Below are 20,163 nucleotides of genomic sequence, written 5' to 3' on the forward strand. Positions count from 1 at the left end.
AAAATTATATATTACAGGCATGTTTCCTGTAAATAATAACACAAGCATACAAAAAAATATTTTCATATACATTTTAACCGTGTATGATACTCCCCTGTATTTTGATCCGCTGAAGACGATGGAGTCATCAGAAATGTTCCATCACGTCAGGATTTTTCCCTAACCTGAAAAAAATTGCTCTAAATCAGTGGAAATCTCGATTTGTTATTAGTTGAGAATTTGAAATTAAAGTGCACATACGTGTTAATAGGGTCGAAATAAAAACTTTTTATTCCTACACTTTTTTCTCGTAAGTGACAGACACTTATGACTTTTGAAATTGCAGCCATTTTCAATACATTTTGAGCATTATTAAAACACCGATGACTCTTCATGAATGGATTTTGGAGAAAAAAATGAAAGAATAAAAAATGTTTATTTTGATAATATTAACATGTCTTTGTACTTTCATTTTTAAATTTTAACTATTTTAACAAAACACGAGATTGATTGATTGATTTTGAGCTATTTTTTGAGGTAAGGGAAAATCCTGACGTGATGGAGTATTTCTAATGGCTCGTCTTCAGCGGGTCAAATTACAGGGGATATCATACTCTGTTAAAAAGTATATGAAAAAAATATATTTTTGCCTGCCTCTTGTAATTGCTTGAGTTCTCCGAAGTACTACCTACTTAAATTTCGGAATTTTCTTTGGTATGCATTTATAGTAGTATAAATATATCTATTTTTTTATTATTATGCTTATAAAATGACGAAAATGATGTCATGATTATAATATGTCATCATTTCTTATATATCAATGTATTCTAAATTAAAAATTATATCCTATGTACCTAAAATATGATATTAGTTAAAAATAAATAATAAAAAATGTATTTTCGGAAGTTGAGCAGATAAATGACAATCCATGGAAAGTCTCTAATATGATTCTATTTCTACAACATGTGCAGGGTACACTGTTTCTTTAAAAAATTGTATGATAAAAAATGCTATTAGCATTATGGATAGAACATGTCTCCAGAAAAAATTAATCAAATGTATTCATATTGTTGGTTTCCTTATAGCTATAGTGACCTGTTTTAGTTGAGTTGCAAGGTGCAGGTTAAACAAACTGCAGCCTACAATCTCAACCAAAATTGGTGACTTATACAGCACTGTAAAATTAATTTTCAGTAAATAAATGTATTATCACTTTTCAGGTTCATCGCGAGTGCTGTAGTTTTTCGATTGGTTTTATAAGTTAATATGTAAAGAGTGCAGTAGTTTTTCGATTGGTTAATATGTAAAGATTTTACCTCATCAGGCAGAAAAATTTGACAGATACAATCTTGACACCAAGACGTTTAATAGAATCACCTGGTGTTGAGATAATATTTCTCTTATTTCTCTAATCAACGTGAATGCAGAAATTTAAGCGGTTACCTTCTGGAAAATGCTTTGGGGTTTATATATTAGTGCAAAATAATTTTTTTTTACTGGCGCCTCCGGCAAAATATTAAAAGTTTTAAATAGAAAATAAAAATAATTTTATTATACTTAATTAATTAATAATTTTAATAAAAACCTTATTTTCTTATGGACAAGAAATAAAAAAATATATAGCATAACATGTAAATCAAAGGATAGGGCTGTCCATTCAGATAACATTCTATTGCTTCTATACAAGGTGTGGCGTGTATAATCTATAAAAATAAACTACAGCTTCCTTATGATATTTGCTATAGAAGTCTTACAAGAAAAAGTTCTATTTTGGCGTTGTTTTTTCGAAAATTAAAGTTCAATTATGGATCAAAATATTTTCTCTGGAACGGTCCTGTCCGTGTGTTGTACGATGAGTTACGTGCTGTAGACCAGCCGCGTAAACAAATCGTCGTTGAAAAATAGAAAGATACTTCTATTCGATATTTAAAAAAAAACTGATATTTTCTTGTTATAATAATTAATAGTAATTACTATCTTGCAAACGCATTGTTGTTACGGCAACAGTTCGCAAACAAAACCACATCCGTAAGCATCTGTAGTTGCCAACTGCGTGCACTAAACAAACTACATTAAAATATGGAACAAAATGAAATAAAACCATTTCTAGAGAAAATGTTGAAATTGATCCCCATTAGCGCGGATACACGCATGGCACCGACGCATCCAATTTTGGCGAATATTTTTCCAAATTCCAGTTATTCCCGTATTCCCATAATTGTGTCAGCAGCTTCAAGTATACGGTTTCGCAATTTTTCCACCATAGCAATTGGAGTATTGTAAACCAATCAATTCAAGTGACTCCAAAAAAAACCCACTGGAGTTAGATCGGGTGACCGAGGTGGCCACGGCACAGGACCAAAGCGTCCAATCCATCGCTGAGAAACATTTCATTCAAAAGTATCATTACTTCTCGAGTACTGTGTGGAGGAGCCCCATCTTGAAGATAAAACATGCGAGCCCGAACTTGTAATGCCATATCGTCCAATAATTCAGGCAACCGGTTCTCCAAAAAGTCAGCATATGTTGATCCATTTAGTAGTCCTTCAAAGAAATAGGGACCCACAAGTACATCGCCTATTATTCCAACCCAAACATTTACCGAGAACCGATGTTGAAAATGAGTTTCCCTAATCGCGTGAGGATTTTCATCGCCCCATATGTGCATATTATGGAAATTCACTTCATCATTGGTAAATGTCGCCACATCTGTTACACAAACATAAGCAGGAAAGTATACTTGATTGGATCATTGCCGTAAAAACCATCTGCAAAAACGCATTCGTTGATCACAATCCGGGGGTAAAATCTGTTGAACTGGTTGCAGACGATAGGAGTGCAACAGCTAGCGCCTTAAGATGCGATGTATGGTACGAGATAAGGTTCCTACTTGCTGTGCGTGTCGTCGAGTACTAATTGTGGGGTCTTCGTCAAGATTTTCCAAAACTGCATCTTCAACATTAAGGTTCACTTGCTGACCACGCCCTTCTCCTTGAGGGATAACCCTTCCCGTATCTCGTAGCCGCTGAATGCACTGTATGATTGTATTTGCACATGAGGGGTTACGTTGTGGTCATCGTTCCCGGTACAACCAAATCGCCACGAGCGCATTTTCTCCTGCTGCACCATACACTAACACCCTAACGACACGTTCGGAAATAGTAAATACATTGTTTTATCGGTTCATTGTAAAACTAGTTTTTGCAGAAACTGAAAAATTAAGCAAAGTAAGAAATAAGAATCTCGATTTAAGTTAATCGGCACGCTATTCTTATTTTTTACTTCATATAGAAATTACACTATCACTATCGTGAAATTACAAAATAGAAACTTTTGTCTGGAATCTTTCACTTTTCAACACTGATGTGTCGATGGACGATGCTTAATATTTAATAATTAGTGAATAATAAGTATCTAGATATAAGATAAACTTGTGATTTTCTTTAAATGTTACATATTTAGTTATAATAATGATAGTGACAGTATTTGTTAGTGTTTATTTATTTAATTATTTATTTATTTTTAAGTCATATAATTGTAATTTTTTTAACTAAACTTCATATACGTAAATTTATGTTCGCAAATGTTTCTGAAATAATGATTTTGTTGTCATATATAGGTTGATTTCTTTTATTTCAATTTTTTTTTTCAATACAAAATAAGATATTTTGAATTTTTTAGCAAAAATTATCTACACATGGTTTTATTACTTATCTCGAGAACTGTGCATTCTGGAAATATGCAACTAAAATATATTTTTCTACGGCTATTCAAAATACTTTTCCACACTTGCTGTGCGTAGACTAGATAATTTATAAAAAAACGACGCACATATTTGTGTGCTGCAAAGGGACATGAGCATTCCGCAAAGACTTTTCTGCGAGGTTCTATACAGCAATTATTATAAATGTGTGCACAAAGTTATAATTCTCGTAGTATCTAGGCGTACGGCACATGTTTTTATTTCACAGACAAATACTACCAAAATCTTAAGAGATAAATATGAAATGGCATTACAAAAATGTATGGATTGAATCGATTAAACATTAATATCCATGGTATTGCTATATCGACATATCCGACATTATGTGCATTTTTGAACAGGAAGCCGATAAATATTTTGCCAAAACATCAAAAGAAATCAATCAATATCAGTATTTTAATATACATTTTTTGACACCTTCAATTTGCTATGAAATAAATTCAAGGACATATTTCCGGTTTATTCTTTTAAAAGACTACTTGTAGCTTAAATTGAGACGATCATTAACAAAGATCTCGTTGTTCCCAGTGAAGTTCAGAACAGTGCAGAATTAATTATGTCATAATAGGACACTGAGGAAGTGTATTGAGCATTACAACGTCTTAGACTTGGTCCATTTAGTGTCAGATCGAGGAAAAGCCTTGCTATCAGAGTCCCGTCTTAAGTAATTATATAGTTAACTATGGTTTATCTGACGTTCAGACATCAACGGCATGAGCCGAATATCTTCAATTAAACTTATAATGATCTATTATGGTGTATCTCGGATACCCGGAGCAAGACAACAGACAAAAGCCCGAGTCACAATGGTGCGGTCGTTGTCCCAAGTCTGTCTTAGCATATTTTCGTTAATTGCCGTTTTGTATATTAATCTTTGATTGTAGTTGCTCGGCCTGCCAGAAATATGAAGGAAATTAAATTTTGTTTTGTAGAGAAACTGCAGACTATATAGAGTGTGGCGTCTTTAGTGCACAAAAAATAAAATGCAAATTCCTAGGAATATATGCAATAAAAAAGCATATAAGAAATTCATATATCCACGTTTTGTCAAGAAAATTGAACTTCAATTTTGTAGCGAAGAAATAAATCTTAGTACGGTCCTGGTCAAAAAATGTCATGTCATTCGATTAACATCAGCGTATGCTTGCCGAACCGAACTTAACAGAGAGTCGAGCCTTTGCGCAAATCAGTGTTGCCAAATTAAAATGTATGAAATACACACAGAAGAGATAAAATGTTTTAATGCGATAATTAATAATTTTGGCCAGTTTAATACAATCCTCTCGATTTAATTAAAAGGAAAAATAAACATAAAATTCAATTAGTTATTTCACTGTAAATGATAATGTGCGATCCCAGACAAGAGGTTTGTAGAAACAAAGTACATGGTGTTACAGAAAAGACTACTATTATTTTAGTAAGTGATAGCTTAGATTACGACAAACAAAAAAGATGCAAACTTACCGCTATTATAAGGGCATTTTCCCCTGCGGCACCATACACTATCGCCATGTCAGTACGTTCGATAGTAGTAAACGTATTAAAATTAAAATCGTACCACCTCCAATGCATCCAGAAACTTTGCATAATAGTGCACCAAAATATTTAAATTGCAATTGTGCCAAAACCAATGGTCCGACAGCGCCTGCTTTGTGATGACGAAGTAATGAATTTTTTTTAAAAATCTAATTTTTCCGACTTTTCCGGGTTTTCTTCGTTTCGATCGGATCGATCGGCCTCTCGTTTTGTTCGTATTCCTATTCTCTACAAATTGTTCCTTTATAGCATTCAGATTGCTTCGTTAGTTTAGGTTTCTAAAAACCAAAAAAAAACGCGTTTTTTGCATAAAAATGTTTATAAAAAATTCATTAATGGTCTTTTATATGATGGCACAGTCCGTTTGCTACTAGTATTTTTGTCACAAACAGAACCTCTGTTGATTGGCCTAATATCAAAAGCAAATTTGTTTAGAAAGAAAATACTCACTAGTCGATTTCGATTTCGTGCATATTCATATACCTAAATTTCAAGTATTTATTCCTAGTCTCTCCAAAGGTAAACTAAGTTAAAGATTAATCTTTTACCTTAGGTAATGTAATTAATTTAATTTCAAATCGGTATCTTAAAAAGAATCAAAAGAAAAATTTTAGTAATTAAGCGTAACCAGACTTTAGCTACGGGTTTACGATATTCCGCTGGAGTTCGTCACTGATACAAAAGAGTGTTGTTAGCAATGATTCTTTTTTCGACGGTGAATGTTTTGTAAATCATATCTTTAGTTTTGTCTTGATTTCTTCCATGGTACCAATTTGAAACCAAATTGGAAGATGGATATTTAAAAAAACAGACGAATAATGTTGAACTTTATGTATCTTGGAAATTAATAGGAATAGGTATTTGAAATTTGGCAGTGATATATTATAATTTTACACAATCTTCAAAAAAATCCTAAAAACAACTAGCATTGTCATTTTATGTATTAAAAAAATCTGAGCAACCTATAATACTAAACGAATATTTTTTAACAGTTTTGTATATGACTTACCGAATATACCGATAACAGAAGTTAGTGACTATCTAAATATGGATTTTCTTAATTGATTGCCATAAAGCAATGCTATCATTGAAATCCAGATAAACTATAAAATAATTCATACTGATGCCGAAAAAATAGAATTATATACAGAACCCTAATCAACCGAAAACTGTTAGCTCTTTTAGCTTTTACATGAAACTAAATTAAGTCACAAAACAGCTATATTCTAAATGAATTTATAAACAATCAGAATATCGTTGTAAAGCCGCCTATCGAGATGAATGTAACGATAAAATAAAAGGGGTTATACGTATGGTCAGTTATTTTAAGAAAATACAGTAAATAAAATAAGTAAATAAATAATTAAGACCTGAAATGAGTAATAAGCAAACTGTTTTAGTTAAAGGCAAGGAGACACTCGTATAGCTTTTTTTATTGTATTCTGATGAGGCAAAGCGTGAGCAACGGAGAGAATGTGAGTAACCTATAAATCCCCCACGTCATGTGTTTAAATTAAAGTGTTTTTTTCGCCAAAGGCAGGCAAGTCAAGGTTGCCCCCCAAAGGCATATATCATTTACAGGCCTGAAATGGCTTCTGGAAGGCATACCTCGCTTTATCTAACTACGTGACGACCTGCGTACCCTAACAACGTAAATAAATGTCTCAAATTTGATACAGGAACTGGGGGGAGATTTATCAGTATAGGTATTGCCTTTCATTTTAAAAGTAATTTAGATAAATATGGGCGAAAAGGAGGTCATTATTTGACGTAAAATTATGCCCTAGTATATTTACCCTTTATCTTTTTTCATCTATTAGTCAAACGGCCTGACATTGTAGCATGATGTTAAAGATGTGTTTTATTTTATCTGTCATTACAGTAATGGGTTAATTGCCCTCAGCATTAATTTAAGGAAAAAACTTAAAAGAGAACAAATTTTGTGATGTAGAAATTTATCTAATATGATAATAAACTAAAAGGATTATTATACAGTGTGCAGATCCTTTTGGTAAAATTGTGGGGTTAGTTCATACAACGTTTTCTCATTAACTTTACGTTTCCTAGATACAGGGTTTTGAAATTGTTATTTTGGAAAATAAGGGTAGTTCGAGGGATATAATTGACGGAAAACTAAGTACATAGGTTAAAAGTCAACATTTCTTAAACATTATAAGGGTTTTGCAAATCCCAAAAGCTAATACATAAAAAAAGATACCTATACTAATCGATTATTGACAGGTTGTACATTTTTCTAGAAAAATTAAGAAGGAGCTGACATGAAACTACAAAATTAAATTTGAAAGTATTAACATAAAAAATTACGTAAATATGGTTGCATTATAATTTGACAAAATGAATTTTAATTGCCACAAGATATCAAATAACTATAGAAATTTTTGGCATTATGTCCTATATTCAGTACAGTTTAAATGAATTGGCAGACATTTGGGATATGAATAATATAAATGTAACTGTTTAGTATCAACCAGGCGATATGCTGAAAGTTTCATGGTATAGTTCCTTATCTTAGTAGTTTTGTTGCAATTGAAGAGGTAGCTTTGGGCTCATACTGGAAAATACGCTCGTTCACAGTCAAAAAAGACTAGATGTGGAAGAAGCCATTTTCAATACCGTTGAAGAAAATCCACACACAATTGTAACAAGAATTGCTGCTGAATCAATGTTTCAAAGCCCGCGGTCCACAAAACAACAATTACGGCCCTATTACTTAATAAAAATTTACGAAATTTTGCGTTAGAATAACAATGCTAAACTAAATTTTTGTCACAAGATCGGAAATGGAGTTGTCGATGATCATTTATTAGGCCTTGTTGAGCTGCCGCCATGTTTAAAGGATGTTCAGTATTTAAATTTCTTAGAACATATTTTGTCAGATCCATTAGAAGATGCGTCATTGAATATTGGAAGACATCTATGATTTATGCATGTAGTGCACCACCACACCACATTCCACTCAAACATTCGGTGGGCGATGGATTGAACCTGGACAAGATACAACTGTAAACTGGCCTGCTAGGTCACCCGACCTGAATCTTTTCGATTTTTATTTTTAGCGATCCTCAAAAGGCAAAGTTTATATCGACAACTACGAGTATGGACAAAAATTGTAGAAGTGCCAAATCTCGTTCGACAATATATTGGAGCTTTGTTTAGAACACTGCAAAATTTCTTTGACATATAACGTAATGCATATAAGAAAATGGCTTGCAATATCAACTTTCACTATAACATTTTATTTATTTATTTAATTGTGTTTTTTGATTTCTGAATTTTTTATATACCTAGTCTTTAAACAACTGTTCATTGTTGTAAAATACGGCAGCAAATTAATTCATAATAGGTTATTAGGTAGCTTTAACTGACTATTAGAATAACAAATTTTTTGTTTTTTAAGAACTTAAGAAAAAAATTGCTAATTAATTATGATTTGCATTTAATTTTTTTTAATGTCAAACCTGTTTTATTGTTAATCTATTTTTATTGTTAAACTTTACCAAATATCGATACTTAAAAGAATAAGTAATTTACCTATGTTTAATTTGCTCTAAATTAATAAAACTATTTGCAATTTCATTGTTTGATATCTCGTTACAAAAAAATTGACAAATAAATTGTAATAAGGCCATAGTAATCCATTTGTTTCATGTTAATATTTTGAAATATACATTACATCGATTTTTCAATTGATAGGTACACCTATTTTGGTATTATACTTTGGGATTTTCAATGCCAATAGGATCTTTAAGAAATTTTCACTTTTTACATATTTTTCCTTCAATTAGGTATATCCTTCAAACTACCCCTATCTACGTCACTAGTATTGATAATTTTTCTTGAGGCACAGTTGATATTTATTCATTTACAAATTTTGATATTTTTATCTTTAAGGCACGCGTTTTATAGACAAGAAGTCGCACTTTTAGTAAGAAAAGCAAGAAAGTTCATCTAAACTATAAAAATGATGAAATACAAGGTTTCTTTTAATTTTTGGCCTCGTTATTCAGAGAGAAAACGGTAAACATGAACATCCATGTAAACATCTGTTTTGTTGATAATTTTGTAAAAATATTCAATAATTATGATATTATTATGTGTTAATAATTTCATAAAAGCATTCTACGGGGTGTGATTATGTTTATAGTACCGTACGCGAATTTCTGTATATTCTACAGGTGCGTAAAGTTCAGAAAATGCAATGATAAACTCCAAGAAGCAAAAATATGCCTTTTTCCCCTATTCTGAATGTATTTTCAGCTTGAAAACTGTCTTATTCACTGGAGAAAACTTATATAACTCATACACTGAAGAGATTTTTAGTTGATGCAATTTAAGCACAGTTAAGTTCATTTGTACACAAATGCACGAAACAATTTGGCGTTGTATAAGTTCATAAGTATATAAAATCGAAAAAATCACCTTTAAGACTAATTCAATGGTAGGATTTTTTTATTTTACTGTAACAAAATAAAAATATTAAATATTTAACAAGACGATGTGACCAGTACAGGTAGCACTTTTAATTTTACTATCCCGTCCAAAAAAACTCACAGATACTTTATTACCTACATAGCTTCAGGTTTTCAAATGTTAATACCTATTGTTCATTTCCTGATATGACGCCGCGCACTGTTTGCCCCGGATATACAACTCAATTTGGTGAAGCGACCTTCGCTGTGTATTATTAAAAAATATATTGCCCGTTGGACAATACCCCATGCCTGATATTGAATAGGGGGGTAATGAACAAGAGTTCAAGAGAATAATTAGCCCTTGTTCGAGGCATTTTATTTATGAGAACGGATTAAAGTGTTAATTTTGGTGGGTACAGCAGAAAGAGAAAATTAATTTAGGGGTTTTAAAATTTGGCACTCTGAATGCTAAACAACATCAAGAGAAAGAGCGAAACGTGCAACTTGGATGATATTGTTCGCGGTTATATAAAACTCATGACTGGTAAATTCTGAATAAAGTAATGTTACTCATATGCATAAGATAAATTATTAATTCCTGTTTTGAAAGTATCTATATATTTTTAAGCTGCTTAATGTTCTTCCGTGTAAAATAAGGAGATTAATACACTGTAAAAAAATCGGTGTGTGTGAAAGCAATAAAGGTTCGGGGTGAATCCATTGAGTATAATTATTGGGTACATTTTTACTCAATATTGGGCATTTTAATCATTTTACTCATTTGTGGTTATATTTAAACTAAAACTGAGTACTTTCACTCAAATATAGAGGTACTCCTTAAATAAATTATTCACGTAAACTCATATTTGGTGCACTTGCACCTAAATCAGAGTAAATGTTTTAATTACTGAATGATAGGGGCCCGTTAGATGCTCCAGAAAAGCGTGATCACCAGGAGCACAGACTTAGCTGGCGCGCGGCGGCGCCGGGTCTCAGCTGGCAAGTCTCAGCCAGGACAGGAGGAGGTACCCCGAATTAAATTAATTTCAACACCTAACCTATATCCTAATTAATCATTTATTGCAATTGCAATCAATATTTAGTTACCTAATTAAAAACCAAGTCTGACTAAAAATGACTCAATAATAGTTAAATTTTAAATCATATTAGAGAAAAAGCCAACTATAAATTGGATTTGCATACTAAAAATGGAGTCAAAAGTCGCTCAATTGATAGTTTGCAGTAACTCGAATTTGAGTAAAACTCACTCATTTCTGATTCAATAGTTGCACTCGGTTGTACTCATACTAATAAAGTGAAAATTTCACTCAATCGGGTGTGGACAGAAATTGATATATTATTGAGTGAAATTGAGTGAAATTTGAGTGAAATTTTTTTACAGTGTACATTAGAACAACGTACTAAAATAACATGATCAGTATTATAACCTGGCACATTACTAACTTATTTGGCAATCTTGTTGAAACATCAGATGGTGTTCTTGTTAAATATTTTCCTGATATTGAAAAATTTCAAGAATGCAATGAACTTTATTTCAACATGTCAGTGTTTTATAGGCTCATTGCCAAGAACAAATGCTGCAATAATAATAGCTAGCACTGCTTCTTTATCCTTTAAGTCCGTCCGAAGAGGGATATTTTTCACTTTTTTGACATCACAGAGTTACAAATTGGCTTGAAACCTGTTATGATTGTGTCCTAAGCGCTATTCTCTTTTCAATGTTACAATTTTTTATTAGATCAGTTAACATGTTTCGGAATGTGTACCATTCTCATTGAAGCACGTTTTCATTTGTTTACGTATTATTAACTTCTCTGTAATTTATAGGAAAGACCTCGATCCGCAAACGAAATAAATGTGTACATAATACACTCGACCTCAAATTACATACTACTCAAAAAAGGCAGCTAAAGGCAGCGGAAGGCAAAGCCCGAGATAATAGAAAAATTTATTTACGCAGAAATAAATTCCTGGACTCACCCTTCCTAACGAAATTGCTGATTTAAAAGATGAGCGTGGCGACGTGTTACATACAAATTACATTATTTGCATGTCATAACATACAGGGTGTTAGAAATTTGACTGCCTTAATTTTAACAGACGGCAGAATATAATAAAATAAACAAAAAACCTTATATGACATCGGTCCTAAACGCAACCATTTCCGAGAAAAAGTGATCAAAACCTCCAACTTGATGTACAAAAGTTCGATTATTTAAGGAATATTGACAAAACTGCGTGCACAGAATACCATAAAATACAATGTTTATTACTTTTTTAACTCCTTTATGCTTAATTCTAAAAAATAATTAGGCTTGTAATAAATTTAAAATTCGATAAAATTCATATCGAGCAATGTGACAACGGCGCGGCGGTTAACACGAGTCACTAAGCTGTTCAGCAACCAGCAATACGCAATTCAGTTGGTATCTGGAATTCGAACGTGTTGGAGCGTTTTTTGCGTACCATTATTTCCTTTTCTTGAGGTGTTTAAATAAGGATAAATCCGAGTATTTTCCAGCGAGTGCGCGAAAATTGTGTTCGAAGGAGTCGTGCGTGCATCGAAAGTGGTGGTGGACATTTTGAGCATATATTGTAGTTTGGTTTGTACTTGTGCATTTAAAAATTACTGAATTTTGCTTTTTACCTAAATTATTTTGAATATGTATGGTTATTTGGACGACGTGAATCTTTGGGTACTTTAGTTAAGTACATATTTTTCAAATTCATAATTTGATTAAAAGTTAAGTTCCTGTTTCGAGCAAAAAATTTAAGCACAACACTATCTTCATACTACGAAATCGATACATTTTATTTTATTTATTTAAAAACTTGAAAACAATTGTCTTGAAATTTACTAATTGTTTCACAATAATAGTTATATACATTTTTGTTATTCCGTAGGACGTCTGCCGCGTGCACAACGTGGAGTGCATCAGCTGTATAGCATTGTCACGGTATGATGAAACTCTCCAATATTAATAGTCGCTGTATTTTGCAAACTGTTAATCTCACGCCCCTGTAATATACAACTTTTTTGTTCATTTATGAATATTCTATCTCATGCGGAAGTAATGTCAGTCAAACTTATTACACCCTGTATGCTAACCTCGTATCGCCCGATGGTCAATATATCATAAAAAAGACACAATACGCGCTTCAGGAGTACATTCAGAAGTTCGCCAATGGTTTTTCTTTTCAATTCAAAACATTCAATTGAGTTATTTCCATCCCGGTAGCATAACGAACAAAACAATAAAAGAATCAACCAAATATGTATGTCGTTCCTATTGTCAGTTATGATCGAGAGTGCATACAAAAATTATGATTTTTGCATTTTTTCCTAGTTTTCCAATTTTCGTTTGTAATTGTACCGAATTGTTACTGAAAACTTTTCCAGTGCCATTACGAACAAAACAAAAAAAAACAATTACGCATATTCATCGCTCGAATCGTGAGTTATAGTCTTGAGCTCAAACAAAAATCCCATAGAAAGCACTTAGTTTTTCTTGAATTTTCCGGACAATCCAATTTTTCTTTCCCTAAAAACCTTATTCGGAGTATTACCAATATTAAAAATTCGCCAAATTTGCATTTAATTTTTATTTTGTTATATAGACATCAGTATAACTCTGCTTATACTCTGTGTTGTGTTGTCAAGTGATGTGCTAACACGTGTTAATACAATGCAGTACTACATGACAGCTGATAAACTGTGTATTATAAATTAAACACGACACAACACGTGTTACGTACCATCAAGTAAACCTAGTATATCACATATCCAAAGACGATGCAAAATCTCGTAAAATTTGCTCTTAATCAAAATTTTGGAAGATATAAAAATTAGAAAAATAAACGATTCACTTCAGAAACAGTATTTCTTAATCATAGGCGTGCGTACACTGTAAAAAAATCGGCATAAGTGAAAGCAATAAAAGTTCGGAGTGTATCCATTGAGTGAAATTATTGAGTACATCTTCACTCAATATTAGGCAATTTCATTTTACTCATTTGTGATTATATTTAAACTAAAACTGAGTACTTTCACTCCTTAAATAAATTCTTCACATAAACTCGTATTTGGTGCACTTGTACCTAAATCAGAGTAAATGTCCTTATTACTGAGTGATCTCACCCTTTTTCATATCCAGATGCATTGTCTTTATCTTTTCCCATCGTCCCATTAGATTATCTCGTGACTGTGGCGTGGTGGATAGCAGTATGGCATATGGTATGCTTTGGAGTTGAATAAGTATCGATTTATCTGGTTATTCTAGTGAAAATTGCAGAGATTTAATTACAATAATTAAAGACAATATATTAAGTCTCGATAAATATTTGGTTAAATAAACGGATAGTTAAATTGTTATCTATAATTACGAATTATAACGTACAATATAGGTTATGGCAATCTATTCATCCGATCAGTTCACCAATTCCTTTAATCGAGACCTAAAATATTGTCTCTAAAACCTGTGTAGAAACCACTGTGGCAGTTTATGTGCTTAGTTTATGACTTTAATACAATGATATTTAAATTAACATTTAAAGAGAATATAGACCAAGTCTGAGTAAAAAATTACTCAATAATAGTTAAATTTAAATCATATTAGAGAAAAAGTCAACTCTAAATTGGTTTTATACAGGGTGTTAATGAATAGGTGTTACAAACGGATATGGTATGTAAAAAATCCAAAAATAAGTGCAGTTTACTTAATAAACATATGTCATAAAGCGGCTCATTTTCGAGATACAGGACGTTGAAATTTAAAAATAATAAACTATTTTTTCCTGTAGCTCCGGTATTAGTTAATATTTCTTTATCAAACTCAACAGACAGATTTACTAGCTTAAAGGATGCATAAATATGGCAGAAACCATTTATTGGCTTCTTCTAGTGGCGTGCGATAGGTGTCGTTTCACATTTTATCCCCCCTAAATTTTGCGGCACTGTACAAATATTAGTTTTTCGTATGTTTTTGAATTTGCTAGTATTTTTTACGTAAATAATGTATACTTGTTAGAATTCCATAAAATGAGTAATTATCAAGTTATTAACATTTACATTACTGAGGTCACCTTATGCTCCAAAAACCAAAAATTTTTAAAAAGTGACATGTTGAGTAAATTTTTCACGAAATTGTTTAGTAAATGCATACATGTGTCGCTTTTTCTTTTTGAGATACAAAACATTCAAGGTTTCCGTATTCCTCAAGCAAGTTTAAAATGTTGGAAAAAAAACATTTGCCGTTGACATTACTTGTATTTTAATGTCAAATTATTTTCGATTGTGAAACGAGGCAGTTTTTAATTATTATTGTTATTTTAGTGTAAAGTTTAGTTTGTAAGTTTTAATTATTAGATAGATATCTTTATCCATTCGTTTAAAACATTCATACATCATGAATGAATATACTTCTGCTGATTATGCAAACATGATATTAATGTACGGTCAAGCGCGTTGTAATGGCAGGGCTGCCCGTCGGTTATACTCAATCCGATTTCCAAATCGTCCAACCCCTTCACATAAGATATTTGGAAGAGTGTTTCGCAGGTTGCAGGAAACAGGAACTTTTACAACAAATAGGGTTAACTGCGGGGTAAGGAGAAACCGCAGAACGATAAGGTTCGAAGAAGAAGTTCTTAATAGGATAGAAGAAAACCAATCCACCAGCAGTCGAAGTATTGCTCAGAATATGCATGTAAACCATGTAAGCGTTTGGCAAGTTTTACGCGAGCAACAGCTTCACGCTTATCATATACAAAAGGTTCAAGCTTTAACTCCCGCCGACTTTCAGCCACGACTAAACTTTTGCCATTGGTTTCTTCAACAGTGTCAGTTGCAAGCAAATTTTCCGCGGTTTGTGCTTTTTACAGACGAAGCATCCTTCACACGAGAAGGGATCTTTAATTCTCGCAACAACCATGTCTGGGCTGAAGAAAACCCTCACACCATTCGCTCCACTAGATTTCAGCAGAAGTTTGGCGTCAATGTCTGGGCTGGTATAATTGACGGGCGCTTAATTGGTCCGCACCTTCTTCCAAATCGTCTTACAGGTCCTATTTATTTAACGTTCCTACAACAAGTACTTCCAGAATTATTAGAAAATGTGCCATTGAACATTCGACAGGAAATGTGGCTGCAGCATGATGGTGCGCCAGCGCACTTTTCGCTTGTTGTCCGAGATCACCTTAATCAACAATTCGGTGTAAGATGGATTGGCCGTGGAGGACCTATGGCGTGGCCACCACGTTCCCCAGACATGACCCCGCTTGACTTTTATTTGTGGGGCCATATGAAGAGTCTAGTTTATGAAACTCCTGTTGAGTCAGAAGAAGATTTGGTAGCACGCATTCTAGCTGCAGCGCAGGAGATCGAAACGACGCCTGGCACTTTTGACCGAATGTACACAAATATGCTTCGAAGAATTAACGCTTGTATCGCTACTGGTGGCCGTAATTTTGAGCATTTACTGTAATTTTTTTGTGCAAAATAAAAATACCTTTTAAACAACTTTAACTTTTTGTATCTCGAAAACTAGCATAGCATAGAAAAACATAGTTTTTGGAGCATAAGGTGACCTCAGTAATGTAAATGTTAATAACTTGATAATACTCATTTTATGGAAGTCTAACAAGTATACATTATTTACGTAAAAAATACTAGCAAATTCAAAAACATACGAAAAACTAATATTTGTACAGTGCCGCACAATTTAGGGGGGATAAAAGGTGAAACGACACCTATCGCACGCCACTAGAAGAAGCCAATAAATGGTTTCTGCCATATTTATGCATCCTTTAAGCTAGTAAATCTGTCTGTTGAGTTTGATAAAGAAATATTAACTAATACCGGAGCTACAGGAAAAAATAGTTTATTATTTTTAAATTTCAACGCCCTGTATCTCGAAAATGAGCCGCTTTAGGACATGTGTTTATTGTGTCAACTGCACTTATTTTTGGATTTTTTACATACCATATCCGTTTGTAACACCTATTCATTAACACCCTGTATACTCAGAATGGAGTCAAGTCACTCAATTAATAGTTAGCATTTCTGATGCAATAGCTTTACTCAATCGTGTGTGGACCGAAATTGATACATTATTGAGTAAAATTGAGTGAAATTTGAGTGAATTTTTTTTACAGTGTAGAAAAAAAGTTGTTGGGGGTAGTATACACTGCCACCCCATATCGCTATACTTCGATTTTTTATGGTATTGCGTAAGAACGTGCGCAAAATTTTAACTCATTTTATGAAATAATAAAGATATAAAAAATTGTTTTTGAAAACAATAACATCCTGTATCAATCTTTCTGTAATTTACATGAAAAAATCCGATTCGTAAACATAATAAATGTTTCCATACACTCTCGACCTCAAATTACCTACCACTCAACAAAGGCGGCGGAATGCAAAGCTGGAGATAATAGAAAAATTTGTTTACGCAGATATAAATTCATGACTCACCCCTTCCTAACGAAATTGCTGATATAATGGATGAGAGTTTTGGAGACGGCAGCGTCGCTGTGGCTGTAGTTGTGGGGAAAAAAGGGGCCGCCCCCAATCAGGGGCAAACCCAGGATGTACGGCAGGTCCTCTCCTCGCACGCTGCCCGGCCGCTGGAAATGAAAATAGAAAATAAATACTGGGATAACACTGTCCATAAAAAATAAAATACGCATCGGGAGTTTTTTACGTTGGGAGTTTCGGGATTGATTCATATGCGGATAGCCCGCCGCGCTTGATGGATCTGCTTTAAATTGCAAATGGGTCGCAGTAGGAATGTTCTAAGCGCTCATTTAAATACATGGAAACACTTACTAAATCCTAATTACCAATTAATTGTCACGAAACAGGAATTTGGACTGAGGTTATTAATAGAAATACTCAACAAATTCAAAACGCAGGATGTGTTTAATTAAAACAAAAAAAAATATTTAACAAGACCATTTTCCTAAATTAAACTACTTTTATGAAGTAAAAATAACATCTTTATCTTACATTATACAAAATTATTAGTGAAAACGAAAATGAACCGATTGTGAATGAAGTATACAGGGTGGTCCGAATTTTATGCAGGAAACTTCGAGGGCAGATAGATCTCTTTAAAATAATACGTGTTTGCCTTATAAACATAGGTCTGAACCGGCACAGTTTTAGAGATACAGGGTGTTGAAGTTGTCATAAAAAATTTATTTTTTGTTTATATCTCCGGAATCTATTAACCGATATCAATAAAATTTGGTACATATAATGTATGATAGTAGGTTTTACATTTCCTGAAATATGAGCTTTAAAGGTTCAACCAGTGGTGTACAACTGGATAGGGGTCACTCCCTTTTTTACAAAAAAACCTACGCCACTGCATTTTTTATATGTCATTGTAACTGATTTATATTCTAATACACAAAATACGTAAAAAAGGTAACTTTAATTTTTTCCCTAAGATTCGCCGTTCTCAAGTTATTCATACCAATACAATCCCCTTGTGGCTGACACTACTGACGATAATATTACAAGAATATTTGTTTATGTTTAAAAGTAAGTGCAATTTGTAAGCACATCAACAACATTATTTACACTCCTTTCTACACCACCTGTGAGATAGTGTGCGATATAAACAAAAAATCTATTTTTTTTAAAACCTCAACACCCTGTATCTCTAAATGGGGGCCTATGTTTATAAGACAAACACATATTATTTTAATGAGATCTATCTACCCTCGAAGTTTCCTGCATAAAAATCGGACCACCCTGTATACAAGAATCCACAAAAAAACATAAAAGTATTTTGCTATATAAAGTTGTTTTCAAGATCATATTGTCTGGGTTTTCAAGCAAAGAAGTATACTTTTTACACTATTTTAAAGGTTCGAGTTAAATCAAAAAGACACAACTTTTTTCTAAAAAATCTTAGCAAATGAATTTAAAAAATATTATTCGATACCAGAAATATCGATATGAAAAGAATATCAAACCCCACAGGAAACAATTATAACTGTTGATATTGCAGAAGACAACTACACGATTACATTGACTTATACCAGCAATACTAAATAGTTAGTAATAAATAATTGTCCAAAACAAAACTATACCTAAGTATGTCTAACTATAATTAATGCAAAAACACAAACCTAATATACTGAAATTGGTAAGTAATAATCAGTAATCATTGAAAGAAATATTTTGTACCTTTGCTGTTCTGTTATGACCCTTGACAAAGACTAATCCGCAAAAAAACAGCTGCTACAAAAAGATCTTTTTGTTTCCACATTTTACCAATGATTGATTCATTAGATTGTCCCCTCTCGTATGCAGTTAATAAATATTAACAGAAAATAATATTTCTTTACGTGATTAATCTTTGTCAATGGTGTTGATAGAACAGCAAGAATACAAGATATTTCTTTGAATGATTACATTATTTAACAATTCCAATATATCACGTTGGATATATCAGATAATATGTCAATATATCAGGTTTATCATCTGTTTCTGTATTAATTATATTTAACTCCGATACTTTGAGTTTCGGTTAAGCCTTGGTTAAGTAATCACATGATTAGTTAATCAAGTCTTAACCGAAACTCAAAGTACCGGACCTTAGACAAATAATTTTGTTTTTCGTTTTGGGCAATTATTTATTATTAGCTGTTTATTAAGTACTGCTAGTATAATTCAATGGTAGTTGAAGCAGATATCCCATAAAGTAGATGTCCTTTGCTTGCCAGATTTCTGGTATTGAAGAACATTATTTTATTTCACTTAATTCGATTTTTTTTATAAAAAAAATTTAATTTGATTGAACTAACTTAATATAAAGAGTTGTATCTCTAAATTTCTGCGGAAGAAATGAAGACATTGAAGTGAAATTATGTGTGTACAATACATCGATAAAATATAATTGAATGTGAAAAAATTAAGTCTTAACCAATAGCGTAAATCTAGATAGAAGGTACGCAGATTACATTTTCGTCAAAAATTGTAGGACGTCATTGGAAAATAATTTTTTTTTTTCTATTTTGAAAATTTATTTTATTTAAATTTGGACGATAAACTATCACACATATTATTATTGCCACACACATTTTTTTTTAATTTAATAAAATGTTTTTTTAGTGTAATAATAATAATAATAATAATAATAATATAATAATAATATTCGTATAGGTATGTTATTTGTGTATTCCTTTCATCTTTAGTCATAAAAAAAAACACACCACAGAAATGAGACAACCCCCAAATCCAAAAGCCAAAGGCTTGTGCGGAAGGGGGCTACACTTGAAAAAACGCGGACAAACACCCATTATCCATCGACATTGCTAGTGCCGACATCGGGGATCGAACCCGGACCAGAGTAGGAAGCCTACCCGAGAAATGCTTGTCACCGCACTCTCGACCGACTGCGCTACCGTGGCGATTAA

At 32.6% G+C, this 20,163-nt stretch overlaps 1 protein-coding gene across 1 annotated transcript in view; it reads right to left on the minus strand.

The window, feature by feature from the left end:
* The window catches only part of LOC108917618 (neuroligin-1-like), a 289,285-nt gene that overhangs the window by 81,732 nt on the left and 187,390 nt on the right, over window positions 1–20,163 (minus strand). Inside the window, exon 6 of the mRNA XM_018724323.1 lies at window positions 17,207–17,358. Within this exon, the coding sequence (XP_018579839.1) occupies window positions 17,207–17,358 (152 nt within the window). The remainder of the gene's footprint in view (window positions 1–17,206; window positions 17,359–20,163) is intronic.

Source organism: Anoplophora glabripennis, unplaced genomic scaffold (genome assembly GCF_000390285.2).
Source record: "Anoplophora glabripennis isolate ALB-LARVAE unplaced genomic scaffold, Agla_2.0 scaffold71, whole genome shotgun sequence".
Classification (NCBI taxonomy): domain Eukaryota; kingdom Metazoa; phylum Arthropoda; class Insecta; order Coleoptera; family Cerambycidae; genus Anoplophora; species Anoplophora glabripennis.